General features: G+C 38.6%; 1 protein-coding gene across 1 annotated transcript in view; it reads right to left on the reverse strand.

Annotated features, from left to right (window-relative positions):
- Positions 1-10807: 10807 nt before the first annotated feature.
- The window catches only part of adrb3a (adrenoceptor beta 3a), a 32782-nt gene continuing 24536 nt past the window's right edge, over positions 10808-19053 (reverse strand). The window contains exon 2 of the mRNA XM_067413252.1: positions 10808-10947. Within this exon, the coding sequence (XP_067269353.1) occupies positions 10920-10947 (28 nt within the window). The 3' untranslated portion in view covers positions 10808-10919. The remainder of the gene's footprint in view (positions 10948-19053) is intronic.

Genomic DNA, 19053 nt, shown 5'->3' on the forward strand with positions numbered 1-19053 from the left:
AAATCAATATAGTAACACCTTTATAAAATCTAATGATCATGGCATTTATTTTGGATGATTTACAATTAATTATAGCCATCTTATTATTATTAAGGACACAATACCTCTAGTAAAGAGAATCTTCATTGGTGTGCAGCAAAACTTACAGGTTGATAGGTGACACTGAATTATATGAACAAGATAAGATTATTTCTAATGAGTAAACATTTGCATATATAATGCAAAGATATAAAAAATAGAACAAATAAAAAATCTTGTAAAAATGCATGGGATTGGAATAAGATAAATAGCAAACAGTGCCGCTGGTTAATCAAGGGTTAAGTTTGGCTATCACGCTATTATATTTTGGCTAATGACAGCGCTGACTGGATCGGATTGCCCATTCATAGGCTAAACAGAGTAATTATTTATTGCAATATGTTTTTAATGTTTTTATCTAGTAAAAAAAGATACAATAGGCTACATAGCTTATACTTTTACATCTATGAATGAAAATCGCCAAGCCTAAAAGGACAACTTTTAGATTGATGTGAACGACAGGAATAATTCTCAGAATGCTTGTGGATTAAACATCTCCGATGACGTTCATTGGCATGGATTTTATCGGGTTTACAAGAAAAGGTAGGATATATGCATATAATTGCGAACTGTTACTAGCCTACTGATTGTATGCGTGATCGCACGCTGTCACTGCATTCGAGTAGCCTACACACACTCGTGCAGTGGGCAGCCCCAGACTGCCTGACAGCGCGCTGAGAGAATATTCTGCATTATGAAAACATGTATGACAGTACACCGGCTACACCGTAACTCAAACGCGGCAAACTTTAATAGACATTAATACAAAGGCGGGACACCATAACTGCATGTCGGTACCGTAACTTAATTTAGACGCATGGCTAAACAAAGGCAGAGTACCGTAACTCAGTTTGAGTGTTCTAAAACCAAGGCAAAGAGCGGTAACTGCTGTTACGGTGTTCTGCCTTGGTTTCTCCTGGGCTTTTGGAAGTTACTGTTCAGACAATCCATAATTTTCTCGAAAAAACAACATAATTGACTAACGATATTTATCCACATGATAAAGGAGGTCTTGAAAGTCCCAAAAATGTCAATAACTCATTTTCGACCAAAAACGAAGTTACGGCCTTTTGCCTTTGCACGGCAGTATATATGTCTGGTGAGATGTATTGAATTTATTTATGGTGCAACTTTTGTTTGTGTTTCGCTGAGTCATATGGACTTATACTGACACCTACATTTACATTTATTCATTTAGCAGACACTTTTACAAATGAGGAGAAGAAACAAGCAATTCAACTTAGGGAGGCAATAAACAGAAGAACTGCTTGTACTTTCAGACGTCGGTCAGAATATTACAAGCTAGAAAGTGGATAGATGAATAAGCATAGACGAAGATTGTGTTTGTTTTTCCAGCAAGGTGCAGTTAAGTGCTCATGGAAGAGATGAGTTTCCAGCTGTTTCTTCAATATTTTCAGGGATTTTTGGCTGTCTGGATTGGGTTGAGAAGATCATTCCACCAGCAATCAACAGTGGACCAAAATGTTCTTGAAAGCTATTTTGTTCTTCTCTGTGATGACACAAGGTGCGGCTCACTTTCTGACCACAGGCTTCTGGAGGGGACGTAGACTTACAACAGTGGCTGTAGGAGGGTGCTAAAGGGTAACTTGATGCAAACCGGAAACAATGACCAGTGCAAGAGATAAACAAAAAGAGGTCTGATTGCATATTTTGGAAGATCAGCCAGAAGGGCATTGCAATAGTCCAGTGGTGTGGATTTTTTGCATTATAGTACAAAAGCAAGTGTTACTGATGCAATTGTTATAAAGTCACCTTTATTTATAGCGCTTTTTGCAATACTGATTTGCAGTGTGAACAGAAAAATAATTCAACAGAATTTGATTCGGTTTGTACAGCTGCTGTGGAGAAAATGTAGCCTGACAAGCCAGACCCACATCAAGATGTTTGGTCTGGAAACTCACCATAGACAGGGCTCAATCAGAGGGGCGGGATAAACGGTTGTCTTTCAAACTCCCTCTGCACGCGATAGGATAGCGCTACACCAACCGGAGCAACGACGGTGAAGGGGAGCTCGCTGACTGATTAAACATTCGCTGTATCCGGTCGGCTAAACTCCGAACACATCTTCCCTTTTTAAGAATGACTTCAGTGCCGCTCTTTGTTCTTTTCTCAGAGGAAAGCTTAACTCCAAGTCTTCCGGAGGCATGGGCAGAGCTGATTCGAAAGACCGCCGCCGTTCGGCAGTTTCTGTGTTACTAGAAGCACGCAAACACAACTCGGCCGTCGTCATTATGGCCCGCCCACCGACTCTATATACGATGTGATTGGGCCGTCCAGATTCTGAGGAATACAGCTCAGATAGGAATTGAGAGTTGCTAGACCACACTTGCGGGCAAATTAAATTTGCTGCCGCTAGGGTGCGTCTAGATTTCTAGGCTAGAGAAAATGATGATTCAGCTTATTTCAATTATCATATAGTGACAATGCGGGCATATCAGTAATTTAGTTGAAAAGTTATTTAAATATTGAGTTGAAAATTGAGTTGAAACAGGGGGATCACACTTTTCAGCTTCCCCGGGAAAGTCTATGCCAGGGTACTGGAGAGGAGAATTCGGCCGATAGTTGAACCTCGGATTCAGGAGGAACAGTGTGGTTTTTGTCCGGTATGTGGAACACTGGACCATCTCTGTATCCTTTCTAGGGTGCTGGAGGGTTCATGGGAGTTTGCCCAACCAGTCCACGTGTTTTGTGGATTTGGAGAAGGCATTCGACCTGTTTCGAATGTGTTCCTCGTGGCACCCTGTGGAAGGTGATCTGGGAATATGGGGTCCAGGGCCCCCTGCTTAGGGCTGTTTGGTCCCTTTACAAACGGAGCAGGAGCTTTGGCTCGCATTGCCGTCAGTAAGTCAAATTTGTTCCCGGTGCATGTTGGTCTCCAGTAGTGCTGCCCTTTGTTACCGGTTCTGTTCATAATTTTTATGGACAGAATTTCTAGACGCAGCCAAGGGCCGGAGAGTGACCAGTTTGGGAACCACACGATTTTGTCACTGCTCTTTGCAGATGATGTTGTCATGTTGGCAACCTCAGACCAGGACCTTCAGCATGCACTGGGACCGTTTGCAGCAGATTGTGAAGCGGCTGGGATGAGAATCAGCACCTCCAAGTCCGCCTCGGTTCTTGGTTCTTAGTCGGAAAAGGGTGGCTTACCCACTTCAGGTTGGTGGAGAGTTCCTGCCTCAAGTGAAGGAGTTTAAGTATCTTGGGGTATTGTTCACGAGTGAGGGAAGGATGGAACGGGAGATGGACAGACGGATCAGTGCAGTATCTGCAGTAATGCGGGAGAGTGCAGTAAAGAGGAATAGAACAGTAAGAATTGTGTTATGTCTGTAAAGACATACTACAAAATTCAGTTTGTAATAAAATAAATAATTAGTAAAACATTTAATACATTACAAGTTGTAAATTAAAAAAAAAAAAATCATTCAATATTGTTTAAATGAAAACACTGTATTTTGCACAAGAACAGCTTGAATGTTTTATTTTTTTATTACAAAAACATTTCTCCTCAATTCACAATAATGTCAGATAAATCAATCTGTCTCAGGGTTGCCAACTTTTATGTTCAGGTTGGAGTGAGATTTTTTTTTTTTTTTTGGGAGATGGGGGGGGGGGGTCTATTTCGAACTTAATTTTGTATCAATTCATATGTAATATATAGCTTACTGTAGATAATAAGGAAAAATTAGTTTGTCTTGGCACTATTTTAACACTATTTTAAATGTTTCTATTTGAAATGGTCAAATATATGTGCTCGCATTCATTAATATTCACTTGTGTGTGCTTTTAAGTATCATTATTCATTAAAATATTAGGATACTAAGTTCTAATATGATGCATAAATTATTAACGTTTTAAAATATCACATTTAAATAAATCTAGTGTTTGATCTAAATATTTATTCAAATGCAAGACTGCTTTTGAGCAACTAGATTAGTTGTGTTTCCTCAAATAAAAGCCTTTTAGTCAAATAAACGGCGGGCCTCTGATAGTGGCCGGGGGCGTGGTCAACACGAACAAATAAAGGCCGGTCTCAAATAAAGGCCAGGGCAAAATGAGTGGATAATAGTGTTGGGCGATATGCCTAATTTTCCAATCGTCATATCGTCAGCCTGTGAGATCGCCGATACACGATCTTATCGCGTCGGGGCGGAGCATTCAGTGGTGTAACTTTGTTTTAAAAAGTGGGTGGGACAGTCACACGAAAATGCGTATAAATTGTGTGTGCAATCTCGTGGAATGTATACGTCCAAATGAGCTTTGGCTTACAAATGGTAGGCTACGCAGTTTTTTGTGTGCATATGATACACACTTTATGGCGTATTATAAGGGGATGCATTTAAACACAATATAGCGTTAGTGTCCAGATTTTTCACGTGAATAAAGGCATAGATTTGCACACTTTAAATCCTCGTATTTTTTTCTCATTAAAACCGAATATCATCAGTGATTTACATCAAGAGCAGGGACAGTTTTTGTGCATTTTGTTTCGTGATTTTACCGGAACGAATAAACAAGTTAGATTAAAGTGCTCTGCACATGCACGAGCCACGAGAGAAATCTCCACCACTGAAAACAGCGGCAATTGCGCCAGATCGCCTCTTATTTAACAAACGAAATGATGCTCTTGTTAACCAGATGTGTTGTGTTTGTATTATGTTCATCCGAGAAGCAATCCGTTTGCAACTGGTCCGCTGTTGCATACCACAAACAGCATTTATTCATTATTTTTTTATTTAAAATCCAAAAGTTTTTACTGAACATGGCTCCTCAGAATTGCAATTCTCTGTGTTTACTCTTCTAAGTCAGGTTAACGTACTAGCCTACATAAACAGCATTTTATTCAATTCATTTATTCATATTTAGATTTAGCTCACACAAGTGGCAAAACATTTAAACATAGGTTATAGCCTAAATCACAAACATTTTAAATTAGAAACTTACAATAGGCTATTCAAAAACAGCCGACTCTCGTCTTTTCTTTCGTTTTTAAACCTTTTAAAGGAAATCCTGCAGTCTCGTTTCCTTGCTTAACTTGAGAAAAAAATCCATGTGTTGACTTTGAAACAAGAGTAGGCCTATATTTTAAATTATATGCATCTGTGGTTAAATTACTAGATTTTCGCGTCAGTAGCCTACATGTTTATTTTAATGCGAACAATGTTCTGTTCTTTAATGCAGCAACGCAGCGCAGCAAAGAATAGACTCGGTACGAAAACGATCCGTGCACTGCTGCAGATGCAACGCTCCTGGAACGGACTAACGGACAGCATTCGCGTGCAGTGTGAAAACGGTCATCCGTTAACATGGGTACGGAAAAAAATACGCGCCGCACACGCACTGCAGACGGAGTATGTGTGAAACGGGCGTATGTGTGAAACGGGCTCCATCGGAACGCGTGTTCAGTGCAGCGGGCAACATAACTCCCCACCGCAACCTTCTCAAACCCGAGAGAGTAAACCAGCTGGTTTTCTTTATACAAAACATTTTTGGGAATAGATACCTGAATTGCATAACAATAATTGTTGTCTTAATTGTTTGTGGCCTTGTGTTTGTTTTAGCAATAAGTTCATTCGAGTAGCCTAGGTGATTTAATTGTTTTGCCGATTTATTTGAGTTCTTTCATTGTGTTTTTTATTTATTAAAGCCTATCTCGTTATTTATTATTTTTAGGCTACCGTCAACCTGGTGTCGCAGCCTGTCTATTTTAATGGACTATTTATTTCTGTAGCCCATACAGCGGGCAAGGGCTAAAACACATTATTAGAAAATACATTGTCTGCTGACATTTAAGTATTTCATTGCACTTTAACAAGAAATCTTAGCTTAACGGCCAGTGCAATATTTTTTATTCATTGTTGTTCAGTCGTTAAGTCATTTGAAATCAAGCTGCTTTTACTTTTTGACTGCTCTGTTCAAATGTATAGGCTATAGCCTATAATTATAATATAGCAATTTGTTATTGTATTATTATAAGTATAAAATAAATGTACATTTATGAAAAAAAATGCTTTAGCCTGATGATGATGATGATGATGATGATGATGATGATGATGATGATGATGATGATGATGCCGTTTTCGCCGTGGCTTATGTGAATTTGTGAATATAGGGCTAGGTTGATAACCTTGCAATTAAATTCTGAAACTACGTAGTTTTTTAGTCTTTAAAAAAACATTTTTTCACTGAAGAGTAACTCATTTTTACATTTTAAAAGCGTGTGGTGTTGCACTCGCAGTAGGATATATGCGGCACATAGCCTAGCTGTGAGTGCAACACCACGCGCTTTGATGTTGATGTGAATAGTAAGGCTAAGCAGAATAAGGACAATTAATGTAATGATGATGATAATAATAATAACTATTATCATAATATTTTCATTTAATAATGATTTTTATTTATTTATTATATTCATGGGGAGCGAGCCAAATATCGCCTTGAAATCGCCAACAGCTTCAGCTTTCGGCGATCTCTCTGCCTATCGTCGATACACGATACTATCGTCTATCGGCACAACCCTAGTGGATAATCTCCTAAATGCCGTTCATTTATTGCAAAACCATCCTGATGCCATGCGCCCCGATGCTAGTCATGCCAGTGCGACACACACTAATCCTGGTCTCTTCTATAGTTAACCTAAACACTTTACAGGGATTGCTTTGTAAATGCAATTGAGAACATAACGGTTGCATGTGCCGTTTTAAATAGGCTACTGTATTCTATGAGAGATGCAACGTCTGTGAAAATGCCGTGTCTAAATGCCGCAGGCTACAAATATCGATCTTCACAATGCGTGCGCCTCAATCTGCTCCGTCAGCAGTCAGGGCACTGATCAAGGAGTGAGCCCATTGACTTACCGGTATGTCCTGATCAGTGCCCTGACTACTGAACTAGGGAGCTGATTAAGACGCACCTAATATTAGCCTCTCGTCTCTTTTATGTCTTAAGGGTGTCACACCCAAGCCTCGAAGCTCAGCTCCGCGTAGCCCCGTCTCAAGCCTTATTTATACTTTCGTTTATTGATCAGAGTCCGGTGATGGTGGTGGGGACAAGCTGGCCTGTACCAAATACCCGTAAGTATCAAGGGGGGTACTTATCAGGCTTTGGTGGATTCAGGTTGTAACCAGACCTCCATCCATCAAAGCCTGGTTCAGCCTGAGGCGTGGGGTAAAAGCCGCGTGGTTAAGGTGTGTGCATGGGGAGTGCATGGGGACTGACCTTAATCAGCACCACGTTGAGACCGAGCCGGGCGTAGTACGCAGCAGGCCATATCGGTTGCCGGAACATAAAAAGAAAGTGGTTCAGGCGGAATTATAAGCAATGCTAGAGATGGGAGTAATAGAAGGGTCCAGCAGTGATTGGGCGAGCCCGATAGTTTTAGTGCCTAAACCTGACAGTTCAGTCCGATTCTGTGTGGACTATCGAAAAGTCAATGCGGTGTCAAGTTTGCGGTGGTAAGTTTGATGCTAGGTTTAAGTTCAAGGTGGTCTGCAGGCCAGATGGCTCCCTGTCCTGAGTCAGGCGGTGGGGGTATGTGGCGGAGGGGGCGTGGTTGAGGTCTGCAGTGGGAGGAAGAGAGCAGAGCCGAGCGGTGAGTAAGTAGCACCTGTCTCTGATTGCAGTAATTGGTGTGGAGAGAGCACTTATAAGCTGCTGCTGGGAGAGAGAGGAGAGAGAGTTGGACTGGGACTTCGCAACTGTTGATGAGAGACCAAGAGAGATGTTTGTCAAAAAGAAGTGAACTGGAGCGATCCATATCGGGAGCTTTTGAGTATTTGTGCCACCGAGCGTGTTGTTTTCTGTTTGAAACTAATAAAGAGGTGCGAGTCCCAGTCACGCTGACCCAGTCTTCTTCCTTCCTGACCCTCTACGAAACGTATCACAATCAGCATTATATAATTTTTACAGGGTTACCCAAAAAAATACTTATTTCTCATAAGCATCACCTACTGTAAGAGTGGGAATTAGCATTTGTATTCAGGCCATCTATTTTTGTTGTATGCGGGTGTCTTAAGAAACAATTTCAAAAAGCTTGAAATTGTGCAATCTAATTTAAATAAATAAAGATAAAAAAACTGCTCATGGCACGTGTGTATCTTTGTTTGGATGATTAAAATGATTAAAATGCATTGGTTGCCTCTTATTTCAAGAGGCTATTTTTAAGGCCAGTTTGTTGTAGAGCAAATAAACAACAAATGAATTATCTTAAACAAAGACAAAAAGAAATCGACAGATGTGTCAGAAAAAGCAAACAAACTCTGAATCGGGCATGAAAAATCTATCGGTAGATCTTGCCTTTTATCAGGGATCTTTGGCTTGAAAAGGTTGGTGACCACTGTTTTAAACCATCAAACATGTATTTCTCACAGTCAATCTGAAGCCACATAACAAATATAATGTATTTTAAGAGATTTTTTTTTATTATTTCATAATTTTGACCATTTCTGTCAACATTCTCTTGCACCACATAGACAATTACACAATTTTATATACAGAGTTTAACAGGTAGACTAATGTGCTTGCTTAACATGTATTTAATATCAATAAGTATTCATCTGATATTTCATTTTTGGTTTCCCTTTGTATTTTCACTTAAATAACACATTTATCTCTACCACTGTACCTGATCAAAAACCTGAACAAAAACAAATGTACCTAAAATCCTGTTCTTACATTTGTCCTGTTAACATAACATCAAAACTCCATCATTGGATAACATATTAAAGAAAGTTGCCACAACTGTACAATCCTTGCTAGAAACTGTAATTCAAGCTGTTGCAGAGGAAATCAGGGAAAGAGGAAGTGGTCTGTTTCTGCTTTGAATGAGATGGAATTGTGATCAGCGCAAACAGGAAAAATTCAAAAACAAGATTTTTTGGCAAGCATCACATTAAGCATAGAAAGTGATATACAACAAATAGATGACTGTGTTCCCTCTCGGCCCACTATGTCAAAAATACATTCTAATGTGAGGTTCAGGTGATTGCTTATGTTGTAGGCCTATAATGGTAAGAAACAAATATGTATATTGTAATGGTTGGAGAAGTGGAAAGTTTTTTTGTTTTTGTTTTTTTTTCTATTTTTTTTTTCTTCTAAATTTCCAAAATAATCTGAAAAATAGCAGCATTGAACATGAGCCAGTAAAACAGATCAATCTACGGAGCCCCTATAGGGACATGGCAGTGGAAAATAAAAAATGAGATTGGAGAGAAAGTAATAAGTCAGTGCTTTAACGTTCTCTAGCATATGTTTCCCGGTCCCCTGAGAAACTTTGTGTTCGTTCGCAAAATGTTTTGTGTTCCCCCGAGACCTCTTGAGCTCTTTGAGAGAAAACACAAAGTTTCTTGGGGGGAACGCAAAACATTTGCGAGAGACTGCAAAAGCATTTACAAATCATTTTTCCTCCATCTCATTTTTTTTTCCTTCGCCATATTCCTTTAGGTTCTCCATATAAATCTGATGAGGGTCAAAGTAAATGTTTTTTTTGTTTTTGTTTTTTGTTTTTTTTGAGCAGGAATGCATGATATATTGATTGTCGGATGATACTACATGTGTGTGTGTGTGTGTGTGTGTGTGTGTGTGTGTGTGTGTGTGTGTGTGTGTATATATATATATATATATATATATATATATATATATATATATATATATATATATATATATATATATATATATATATATATATATAACATTTATTGATATGCCATAATATTAGATATATTATTGTGTATAATTGATTACCTTTGCCATTATCTAACACTCAATTTTTAGACACAGTAAGAATTTATCAACAGCACATCACAATATCAAAATATCAATTTTCATACTGTATATTATAAATTCACAATTGATTTTAGTGTTTATTTCTTTAGACAAAATCTTGTAGAATTGTATCATTGGCTATTCATCTGGTTTATCAGTATACAATCGAATTTTAATATCATTGCATCCCTATTTTTAAGTGAGTAAAGAATTGGCATTCCTCAACTTTTTACAACAGCTTACAGCAACCATATTTGACTGATCCCATTCAAATCGGTGAAGCTGTCCACATGCTCTCAACGTTCTCTGGAAAGTTCAGTTTTTTTTCTGCAGCGGAGTGGGAAATCTCTTAGCTTATATTAAGGTTGCTGGGCTGGGAAAAATCAGTGGATACTAAACCTGTACAACACAGAAATATTGATGTGGCAGGCATTTTACACATTCACAGCTAAAATGTGGGGATTAAAATAAATAATAATAATTTAGGATAGATATTATACAAAATCTAAACTTTATATATATATATATATATATAAACACACACACACACACACACACACACACACACACACACACTGTGCTTGGAAAGTCTATAAGGTATCGAGTCTTATTGTTTCCATGTATTTGAAGAAGTCCATACTCAGAACATAGCACTTAAAAACATGTTGGAGGACCTACAGGTCTGATTTCTTTTTTTGCGGAACAAACTAGACCAAACCCAGGATGAAATAGATCGCTCTAGTAGTCCTCGCCTTAATAGAACTTGAGCTGTATCGGATCGTTCCATGATACACTCCACCATGAGCAGTACCAGTTCAGTCGTTCTCTCCATAGTCGGGCTGTTTGTGAGAAAGTTCTCTCAGAGCCCGTCTCTCTATGCTTATATCTTTGCACTCTTCTGTCTTTCATTTTTGCAGCAGGCTCCCCTGATGGCTTCATGGATGTTTTGCTGGGCCCTTGTGGTCTCTTCTGGGGAAGTCCCGCCAACTGTGATGTAAGTCAGTCCTTTTCCAGTCTGTTTCTTCCTCAGCGTCCTTTCATTTCAGCCATGCTAGAGACTCTCAGCCATCCTGCTCCTCTAGGTTAGAGCTGGAGGAAATAAATAATAATAAAATAGATCAGACAGTGTTAAAGCATGAGCATGTAATGTTTTCTAATGCATTTTGTAACTTTTAAAGGGACCCCCTGGTGTTAAGCCTTGTCTGGCTTAATAAAACACAACTGGTCTCTTACTGAAATATGTAGTACAAAACCCATGAAATATGTACAATTATCTAAAACTTCATTACATTTTCTGACAATGGGCGGCAACATGTTTGCGTTCTATGCCAATGACGTAGGATGGTTGCAATCTGCAATCAACTGGCACTACCCGTAGCTTTTTTTTACCACAACACAACTAAATTATAATTTTTTTCACTGTTAAACAAAACCAATTAAAGCTACTCTGTTACTTTTCCATCCGCTAGAGGGCGCCTATTCAAAACAAAGGTGTAGCTTGATGCCAAGTTTGAGCTCAGAATCTTGGGACATGTGGTCTTCACCTCACAGCCGGTGGGGAAGAATCGGGATAGGACTCAGGTAGAAATCAATGGATGCGATTATTAAATTTACTGTAGTATGAAGTAGAGCAGGACCAAGTGTTGTGGGAGCTGAGCAAGGCCGCTGGAGCGATTGTTACGCAAACACACGCCTCACGAGCAACAGGACCTTTATTATGAAGGGACACAGTCGCCGGCACCATTACCGCTTTTTCAGTCATGAGTATGAGGTAACGCAGCTCTGTTTATCATATTAGATACATTTAAGTGTGTTTAAAATTATGTTATGACGTTACTCTGTGCATTCGCATACTCGTGGCTGCTGACACTTGTTCACACTGCTAAGAGTAAAGCGCTTCTGCAAAATAAAAACAGAGGAAACAGAGGTTAATGCAGATATGACGCAATTGACAGACGACTCCCTCAGACGTCCCGGTTACTTGGTTAAAATAGCAATTTTCTCACAATTTACAAATAGTTGGAAACATTTGGGATATTGTAAGAACTCAACTGAACAAAATATATTACACTGGCCTAGTGTATTTTGGATATTTTACTGCACAAAAATCCTACATAATGCACATTTAATTGCTTTGTAATTGCATTGAAACACACTCAAACACATGTGCACACAAACTCTCACACACACACACACACACACACATCTGACAGACTGCTCTATCTCAATCGAGATGTGTTATGGGCTGTCCTTGTCAGTCTCCTCGACAGGGGCTGATTCCGAAATCCCCTATACCCTCAACTTGGGCACTATATGAATGGACAGCCATTTGTAGCTGTGTCCGAAACCATAATGAACTTGTTCAGGTGCGCTTATTCAATCCCACATTGCACTGCCATAACGAGTGTACAGCCAATGGATTCAGCCAGGGAGAGTGCTGGCGTGCCAAATTGGAACCATTTGACAGATTAGGCAAGTCAACCCTCATGTATAACATTACAGCCGAATGAGTGCGTGTGCGTGGCTGTGTGAGTTTGTGTGCACGTGTGTTTGAGTGCATTTTCAAAGCAATTAATTGTTTTTTCTTTAACTCTGAAACATTTTCAAATTGTGTTGTGGTAAAAATAGCTACGAGAAGCGCCAGTTGATTGCAGAGTGCGACCATTCTACATCGCCAAACCTAGAATGCGAAAAAAATGGCGGCGCCCATTGTTCAAATGTGTAATGGATTATTAAAATAACAGAACATGGGGTTTCTACTACATATTTCAGTAAGCGACAAAATGTATATTTATATTACGCCATACAAGTCTCAACACCAGGGGATCCCTTTAAATACGTTGGCATGGTTTCAAAGACAGGGCTTAGATCAAGCCCAGATTAGGCCTTAGATACTTAAATGTGCCTTAGAAAAAAACATTACTGGTGTGCATCTCAAAACAAAACAATGGGCCTTATTTTAATTATCTAAAAGTGCACAGCACAGGTGCACTTAGGGGCGTGTCCGGATCCACTTTTGCTAGTTTAACGACGGGAAAAACTGCACCTGGCACACGGTCTAAAAGAGTTATCCTTATTCTCTTAATTAGTCATGCTTGTGTTTTGGGCATAACGTGCAATAAACCAATCAGAGTGTCATCTCATTCCCTTTTAAAGCCAGTGGTCTTCACGCTATAGGCAAACAGATGGGCAAGTGCATTTGCTATTTAAAAAACATGGTTCAGGACGTGAAAATGATAACTGAAATTATCAACAAAAAAACACTCACACACCCGTCACATGGCGCCGGGTGTATGATGGGACCCAATGGCACTGACATTTTAAAATATGTCAGTGCAAATTGTCACTTCACAAAGTTACACAACTTGCACAAAACAACATGTTTGGAAAATCAGAAGAAGCAGTCTGATGTTACATCGATTTAAGTGGTCAAAGCTGTCCACACCGTTAAAGTTGCTATGAATGGCAACATTGCCAAATACACTGGCTGCATGTCTAAATGCACATTTTGTTCTGACAGTCACTGGCTTGTAAAAGGCATTAACTTGTCAAATGCTATTTGAATGGACCAGTACCTCCTTCCCCTGTTGCATGCCAGCATTCTTAGCTATAAAAATCTGTTGGATATGGCAGATTCCTTCCACTCAAAATTGAGGGAACACATATATTTGTTGTTGATAATAAATTGAAACGTCTTTGGCACCCTGATTCATGCTGATCACTGATTATTAAATTCAGTCCCAAAATGACCATTATTTTTATTTATTTTTCTTTGAAAGAAAATACTTGTATACAGCAAGAATTCAATAAAAGGATAGTTCACCCAAAAATGTATTATGGGTTTGGAACGACAGGAGGGTGAGTAATTAATGAGAGAATTCTTTTGTGAACTAACCCTTTAAATTGCTCAAAAGTACTACATAAAAGAATCCTAAAAACACTGTATCATGGTTTCCACAATAATATTAAAGGGTTTGTTCACCCAAAAATTAAAATGATTTCATTAATTACTCACCCTCATGTCGTTGGACACCCAAAAGACCTTCGTTCATCTTCAGAACACGAATGAAGATATTTTTATTGAAAGCTGATGGCTGCGAAAGGCTTCAGATAGGCCTTCATTGGCATTCAGTACATTCCCACTCACAAGACTCATAAAAGGCACTAAAAACATCGATACAAAGTCCATCTCACTACAGTGGCTGTACAATAATTGTACAATAACTACAATGCGACGGAAATAGTTATTGTGCACACAAAAGTCAAAATAACGACTTTATTCACCAAGTCATTGAGATGAACTCGACGCATGCGCGAGAATATGACGCAGCTCCACCGTTCGAATACATGACCTGGAAGAGGAGGCGTGCCGCTATCGCGTGAGTTCCAGGGGAATTCACGTCAGAGACCTACAAGGAAGACATGAACTTGGCAGATAAAGTCATTATTTTGATTTGATTGAACGAAAAACTATTCTTGTCGCTTCGTAAAATTATTGTACAGCCACTGTCTTGAGACAGTTTTTAGTGCCTTTTATGGGTCTTGTGAGTGGGAATGTACTTAATGCCAATGGAGGCCTTTCTGAAGCATTTCTCAGCCATCAGCTTTCAACAAAAATATCTTCATTTGTGTTACGAAGGTGTTACGGGTGTCCAACGACATGAGGGTGAGTAATTAATTAAATAATTTTCCTTTTTGGGTGAACTAACCCTTTAAGCAGCACAACTGTTTTCAACATTGATAGTACTGAGAAATGATTGTTGAGCAGCAAATAAGCATATTAGAATGATTTGTGAAGGATCATGTGACACTAAAGCCTGAAGTAATTATTAATCAATCAACTTTATTCATATAGCGCTTTTACAATCACGATTGTGTCAAAGCAGCTTCTGCCACTTCTGAAAATCCATATAAATAAATTTATGTTTTAAATTATAATAATATTTCACAATATTACTGTTTTTGCTGTGTTTTGATCTAATAAATGCAGCCTTGGTGAGCATAATAGACTTCTTTTAAAAAACATTTAAAAAAAAAATTAAAAAATGTGAACGTTAGTGGCAGAATTTGAACCCATTGCACCTTTCAGGTTTTTTTGTTTTTGTTTTTTTGGGTCATGTCTCATCATGCTTAGGGCAGCAGATTAACTAGGAGTGCATACTGATGCACCCTCATAGAAATATGTGCATGACGCTTCGGTTTGGTGGTTAATCAGATGGTAGACATTCTGCTAATTAGAATTTATTTGACGGTTGAATCTGTGGGTGCATCAGTTATAGAGCATATATCACATGACTAAAACAGGTTTTAGGCCAGTCTACGGCATGTCCCGATGCAATTCTATTGTCAATCTCCTCTGCCTTTCTTTAATGAGGACTGGCTGGCTGAGTGATACCTTTGCCAATGATATTCTCAGTTAAGCATCCCTCATCTCATAGCACCCTCTCATTAACCTCGTCACACTGCTGTGAGCCCTACCTCTTCTCTTCTCCACTATTCTCTTTCGCTTTAAATGCCTGAGATTCTGATCCTATCTTGGCTACTGTACATGTCTCCACAGGAACACATAAACAATACCGAGCATTTATGTGCTATCTGAGGGAAGAGGAAAAAACAAAATGAGAAATGTTCTGAGTGTGCCCGGCCCACCGCTCGATCCTCAGGGGGGCAGTGTGATGGAATATAAGATGACCGGATGCATTGTTAAGGTTTCTCGGTTTAATAATTAGCCATGTACGTTTCATAAAAACCAACATTTTGAGCAAAAAGCTGAGAAAATATTTTGTTTAAAGACTACATGCAGATTGGATTCAGAACGATGATCAAAACATAGATGGGGTAGATCGAGTCCATCAACACCCCTAATGCTTCCACAGTCCTATAGCTCGTCTTGGGTTGACATTTCATTCAGTATCATTTGGCAGATTTGATTTAAATGCTGTTTGAATTTTACATATCCATCTGCATACGTATGTATAATACCCCATAAAGTGCGAATCATATGCACGCGAAAAACCGCGTACCATACGCACGCCAAAACTCATTTTGGCGTATACATTCCACGAGATTGCAAACTCGTACTATTTATACGCATTTTCGTGAGATCCGGCTCCTCCACCGGAGCTGCAATTTGGTGTTCTACTCGCGACTCAAATGCTCCAATTTCTACCCGTATATAAAAGCTTCTGTCAGTTAATGAATATTTGATGGATGAAATCTTGGCTCAATCGGACTCTTGTTGTGTCAAATATGACAAGATTTTCACTTTTATAGACGTCTGCATCTTTGAGGATATTCAGATGGTATTTGATATGCTATACTATAAGTTGCTGTGTAAGTAAATGTGTTTGTCAATCACCAACACTGACAGTGTGTCCCAGTACAAATTTTACATTTAGTTACTACAGTAATAATTATAAATTGTGCATAATTACATGCAGCTGTTCTAACCCTAAACCAAGCCTAATCCCAACACTATAGTAAGTACATGTAGTTAATTATTGTTGTTCTGTCATTAAAGGTGCAATAGGTGATCTGAGAAAGGCTAACTTTAGCCTGCTGGCATTGAAAGCATACGATCCCACCCTCCCTGGTTTCCCATTTCCAGTATTGGTTTCCACTCAGTTAAGCCAGGTTTCATTGAGTGGTTATTGACTTGAACTTTGCGAAGTTGATTGAGTATGCTACTCTCTATGCTTCTACTGTCACACAAACAGATGTCTGCATGAGGTGTTATGTTTGACACCGACTGTCCACTTTTTCAGTGAACAAACTCAGATCCAGGACTAACGGCATCTGACTGTTGCATTTTTTTTTTCCAACCTCGAATTGCACCATACACTTTGATTGACATCCTAACACGATCCATTGGTGTTTATTTTCATAACACTTTTCATGGACACTCAGCCAAGGCTAATGTTTCATTCCGAGCTTTAAAATGGAATAATCTCCATGATGCATTGTCCATACTGCTTTATTAAACAATACATCGCCCCGTCCTTGGCCACCGTCAGCCTCATCAGCCGGAAGCCCACTTCACCCCAGCTGCCGAGGTAAGTGGCAGCGCAACCTCGCTTCTGTTTCGAGTTCAGCCTGTGCTCTTAGGTTAGTCTGCGAATTGCTGTTGAAACACTGGGATATTTTCCCAACTTTTCAAAAACTGTGTATTTAGTTTAAAATATCTTATTCTGAGTAAAGGTAGATGGTTATGTTGGCCATTTCTAGCTCTATATTGGACACAACTTTATTTGGGAATATGGTCCAGTGAAACGTCAGATGTAAAACATGGTGAACTTCAATGATTGATGACCTGAAAATATTTTAATCACATCTGGCCTTGCTGCCATGCCCAGAAAGGCCACCTGGAACAAGTTTTGAATTTCTTCATTTGTGATCTCGCTAACTCAGCTCGTGCCGTTCCCTCCTGTCATGCTTTCACTGCTGTTTTTCTTACAAAGCTATTCATTAGAACAGAGAGGTTTGGGAGTTACCCGACACTGCAGGGGTCAAAGCGGTCTGTTATGTTATAATTTCAAATTGGGGGGTGTACTATTCCCAGTGTAATTATTCCAATTAATCATCGAATGCAATGTCATGGCATGGAAGCGCATTTTTCCATTTCAATATTCATATCCGCACTATTATTATATCCTGTTGGCTGTGTCCGCTTATCGAAATAGTTTTAAGTTGGCACCCAAATCATTCATCTCTCTCACTCTGTTGTGGATTCATTTCTGATTACCTCATAAAGAATCAAAGGACCAAGGGGTATTTTTAACCTTTAGTTTCTGATGCGCTGAGAGAATGTGCAGCATCTGTTTGTCTGCCGCCATCCATATCCATGTGATGTGACAATGAAAAGAAGACCGCAGAGTCTTAGCTGGAGTTTCATTTCCATTGCAGTGCCATCAACTTCATAATCTTGCTGCCAGTTTTCCACTTTTCAAACTGTCCCTTTTAAAATAATTGGTACCAGGTTCCCCTTGTGAAGCAGATGTGTGCTTAATCTGTACTTAATATTTATTAAAATATTAATTAAATTAAAAGTGACCTATGTGTACTTTAAAACATCATACTTGTACGCATTTAATTGAGCAATCAAGTACACTTTAAAAAGTCCTCTTTGTAATAACATAAAATTACATTTTTAACTTTAAAGTTTAAATTATCATGTTTATCTTTTGTCATGCTTTAAGAAGTACACTTATTTTGATGTGTTGACCAACTTACTGCATCACATGTACTTGAATACAATTTTAAATGTGTGTACTTTTAAAGAGATAGATCCCAAAAGAACCCGAAAATGTTTACTCACCTTCATGTTGTTCCAAACTTTTCTGAGTTTATTTCTTCTGTTGAACACAAAACAATATATTTTGAAGAATGTTGGTAACCAGACAGTAAAAAAAAATAATTACAAAAAATCGTACTATGGAAGGCTACCGACAAATATTCTTCAAACATTTTTTTATTTTTTTTATATATTTTTTTTGTTAAACAGAAGAAAGATACTTCGTACAGGTTTGTGACAACATTAGGGGTAGTAAATTGTCAGAATTCCCATATTAAATTTAAAGTTAAAATATTTGATGTGGGTAACACTTATAGGCCCCAACACACTTCAAGCTAAATTGAAGAATAAACTGATTTCATGTCATATAGAACAAAATCAGTCCAAAACAAACTTCATTTGGAGTTTGAAACTACTTGCCAAAGCAAACTTTCCGGAAAAGTTGGTAAACACGGCTGGTAAACACCTTTGTACTACCATTGTTCCGTGACGATTATGTAATAGGGAGAAGTGCATGGAAGCTCCGACTTCCAACATGGAAATCTTTTCCACTTAATTCCAAGTTGTACTTCAGATAAAACAAGACAATATGGTAAAGCTGCTCTATTTTAAAGTGGTCATGAATTGAAAAATCAACTTTCCCTTGAGCTTTAGATTTATAAAAGGTCATGGTAATATAAGAATATCCTATAAGATTTGGAGCTTAAAACTTCCTTGTTATTGAAAGAAAACTTTTATTTACAACTGGCTCAGTAAATTATCAATTTGTGAATTTGCTTTCCTTTGGTGCAGAGAGCAGCAAAATTCTGCCTCAAATGAAGAAGAATGCCTAATTCTGTCGCTTTGTGGTTTAACTTTATTTTTAATGAAGATCCAGCTCACAAAGGTAAGACATTGGGCATTTT

This window comes from Pseudorasbora parva, chromosome 13 (genome assembly GCF_024679245.1).
Source record: "Pseudorasbora parva isolate DD20220531a chromosome 13, ASM2467924v1, whole genome shotgun sequence".
NCBI lineage: Eukaryota > Metazoa > Chordata > Actinopteri > Cypriniformes > Gobionidae > Pseudorasbora > Pseudorasbora parva.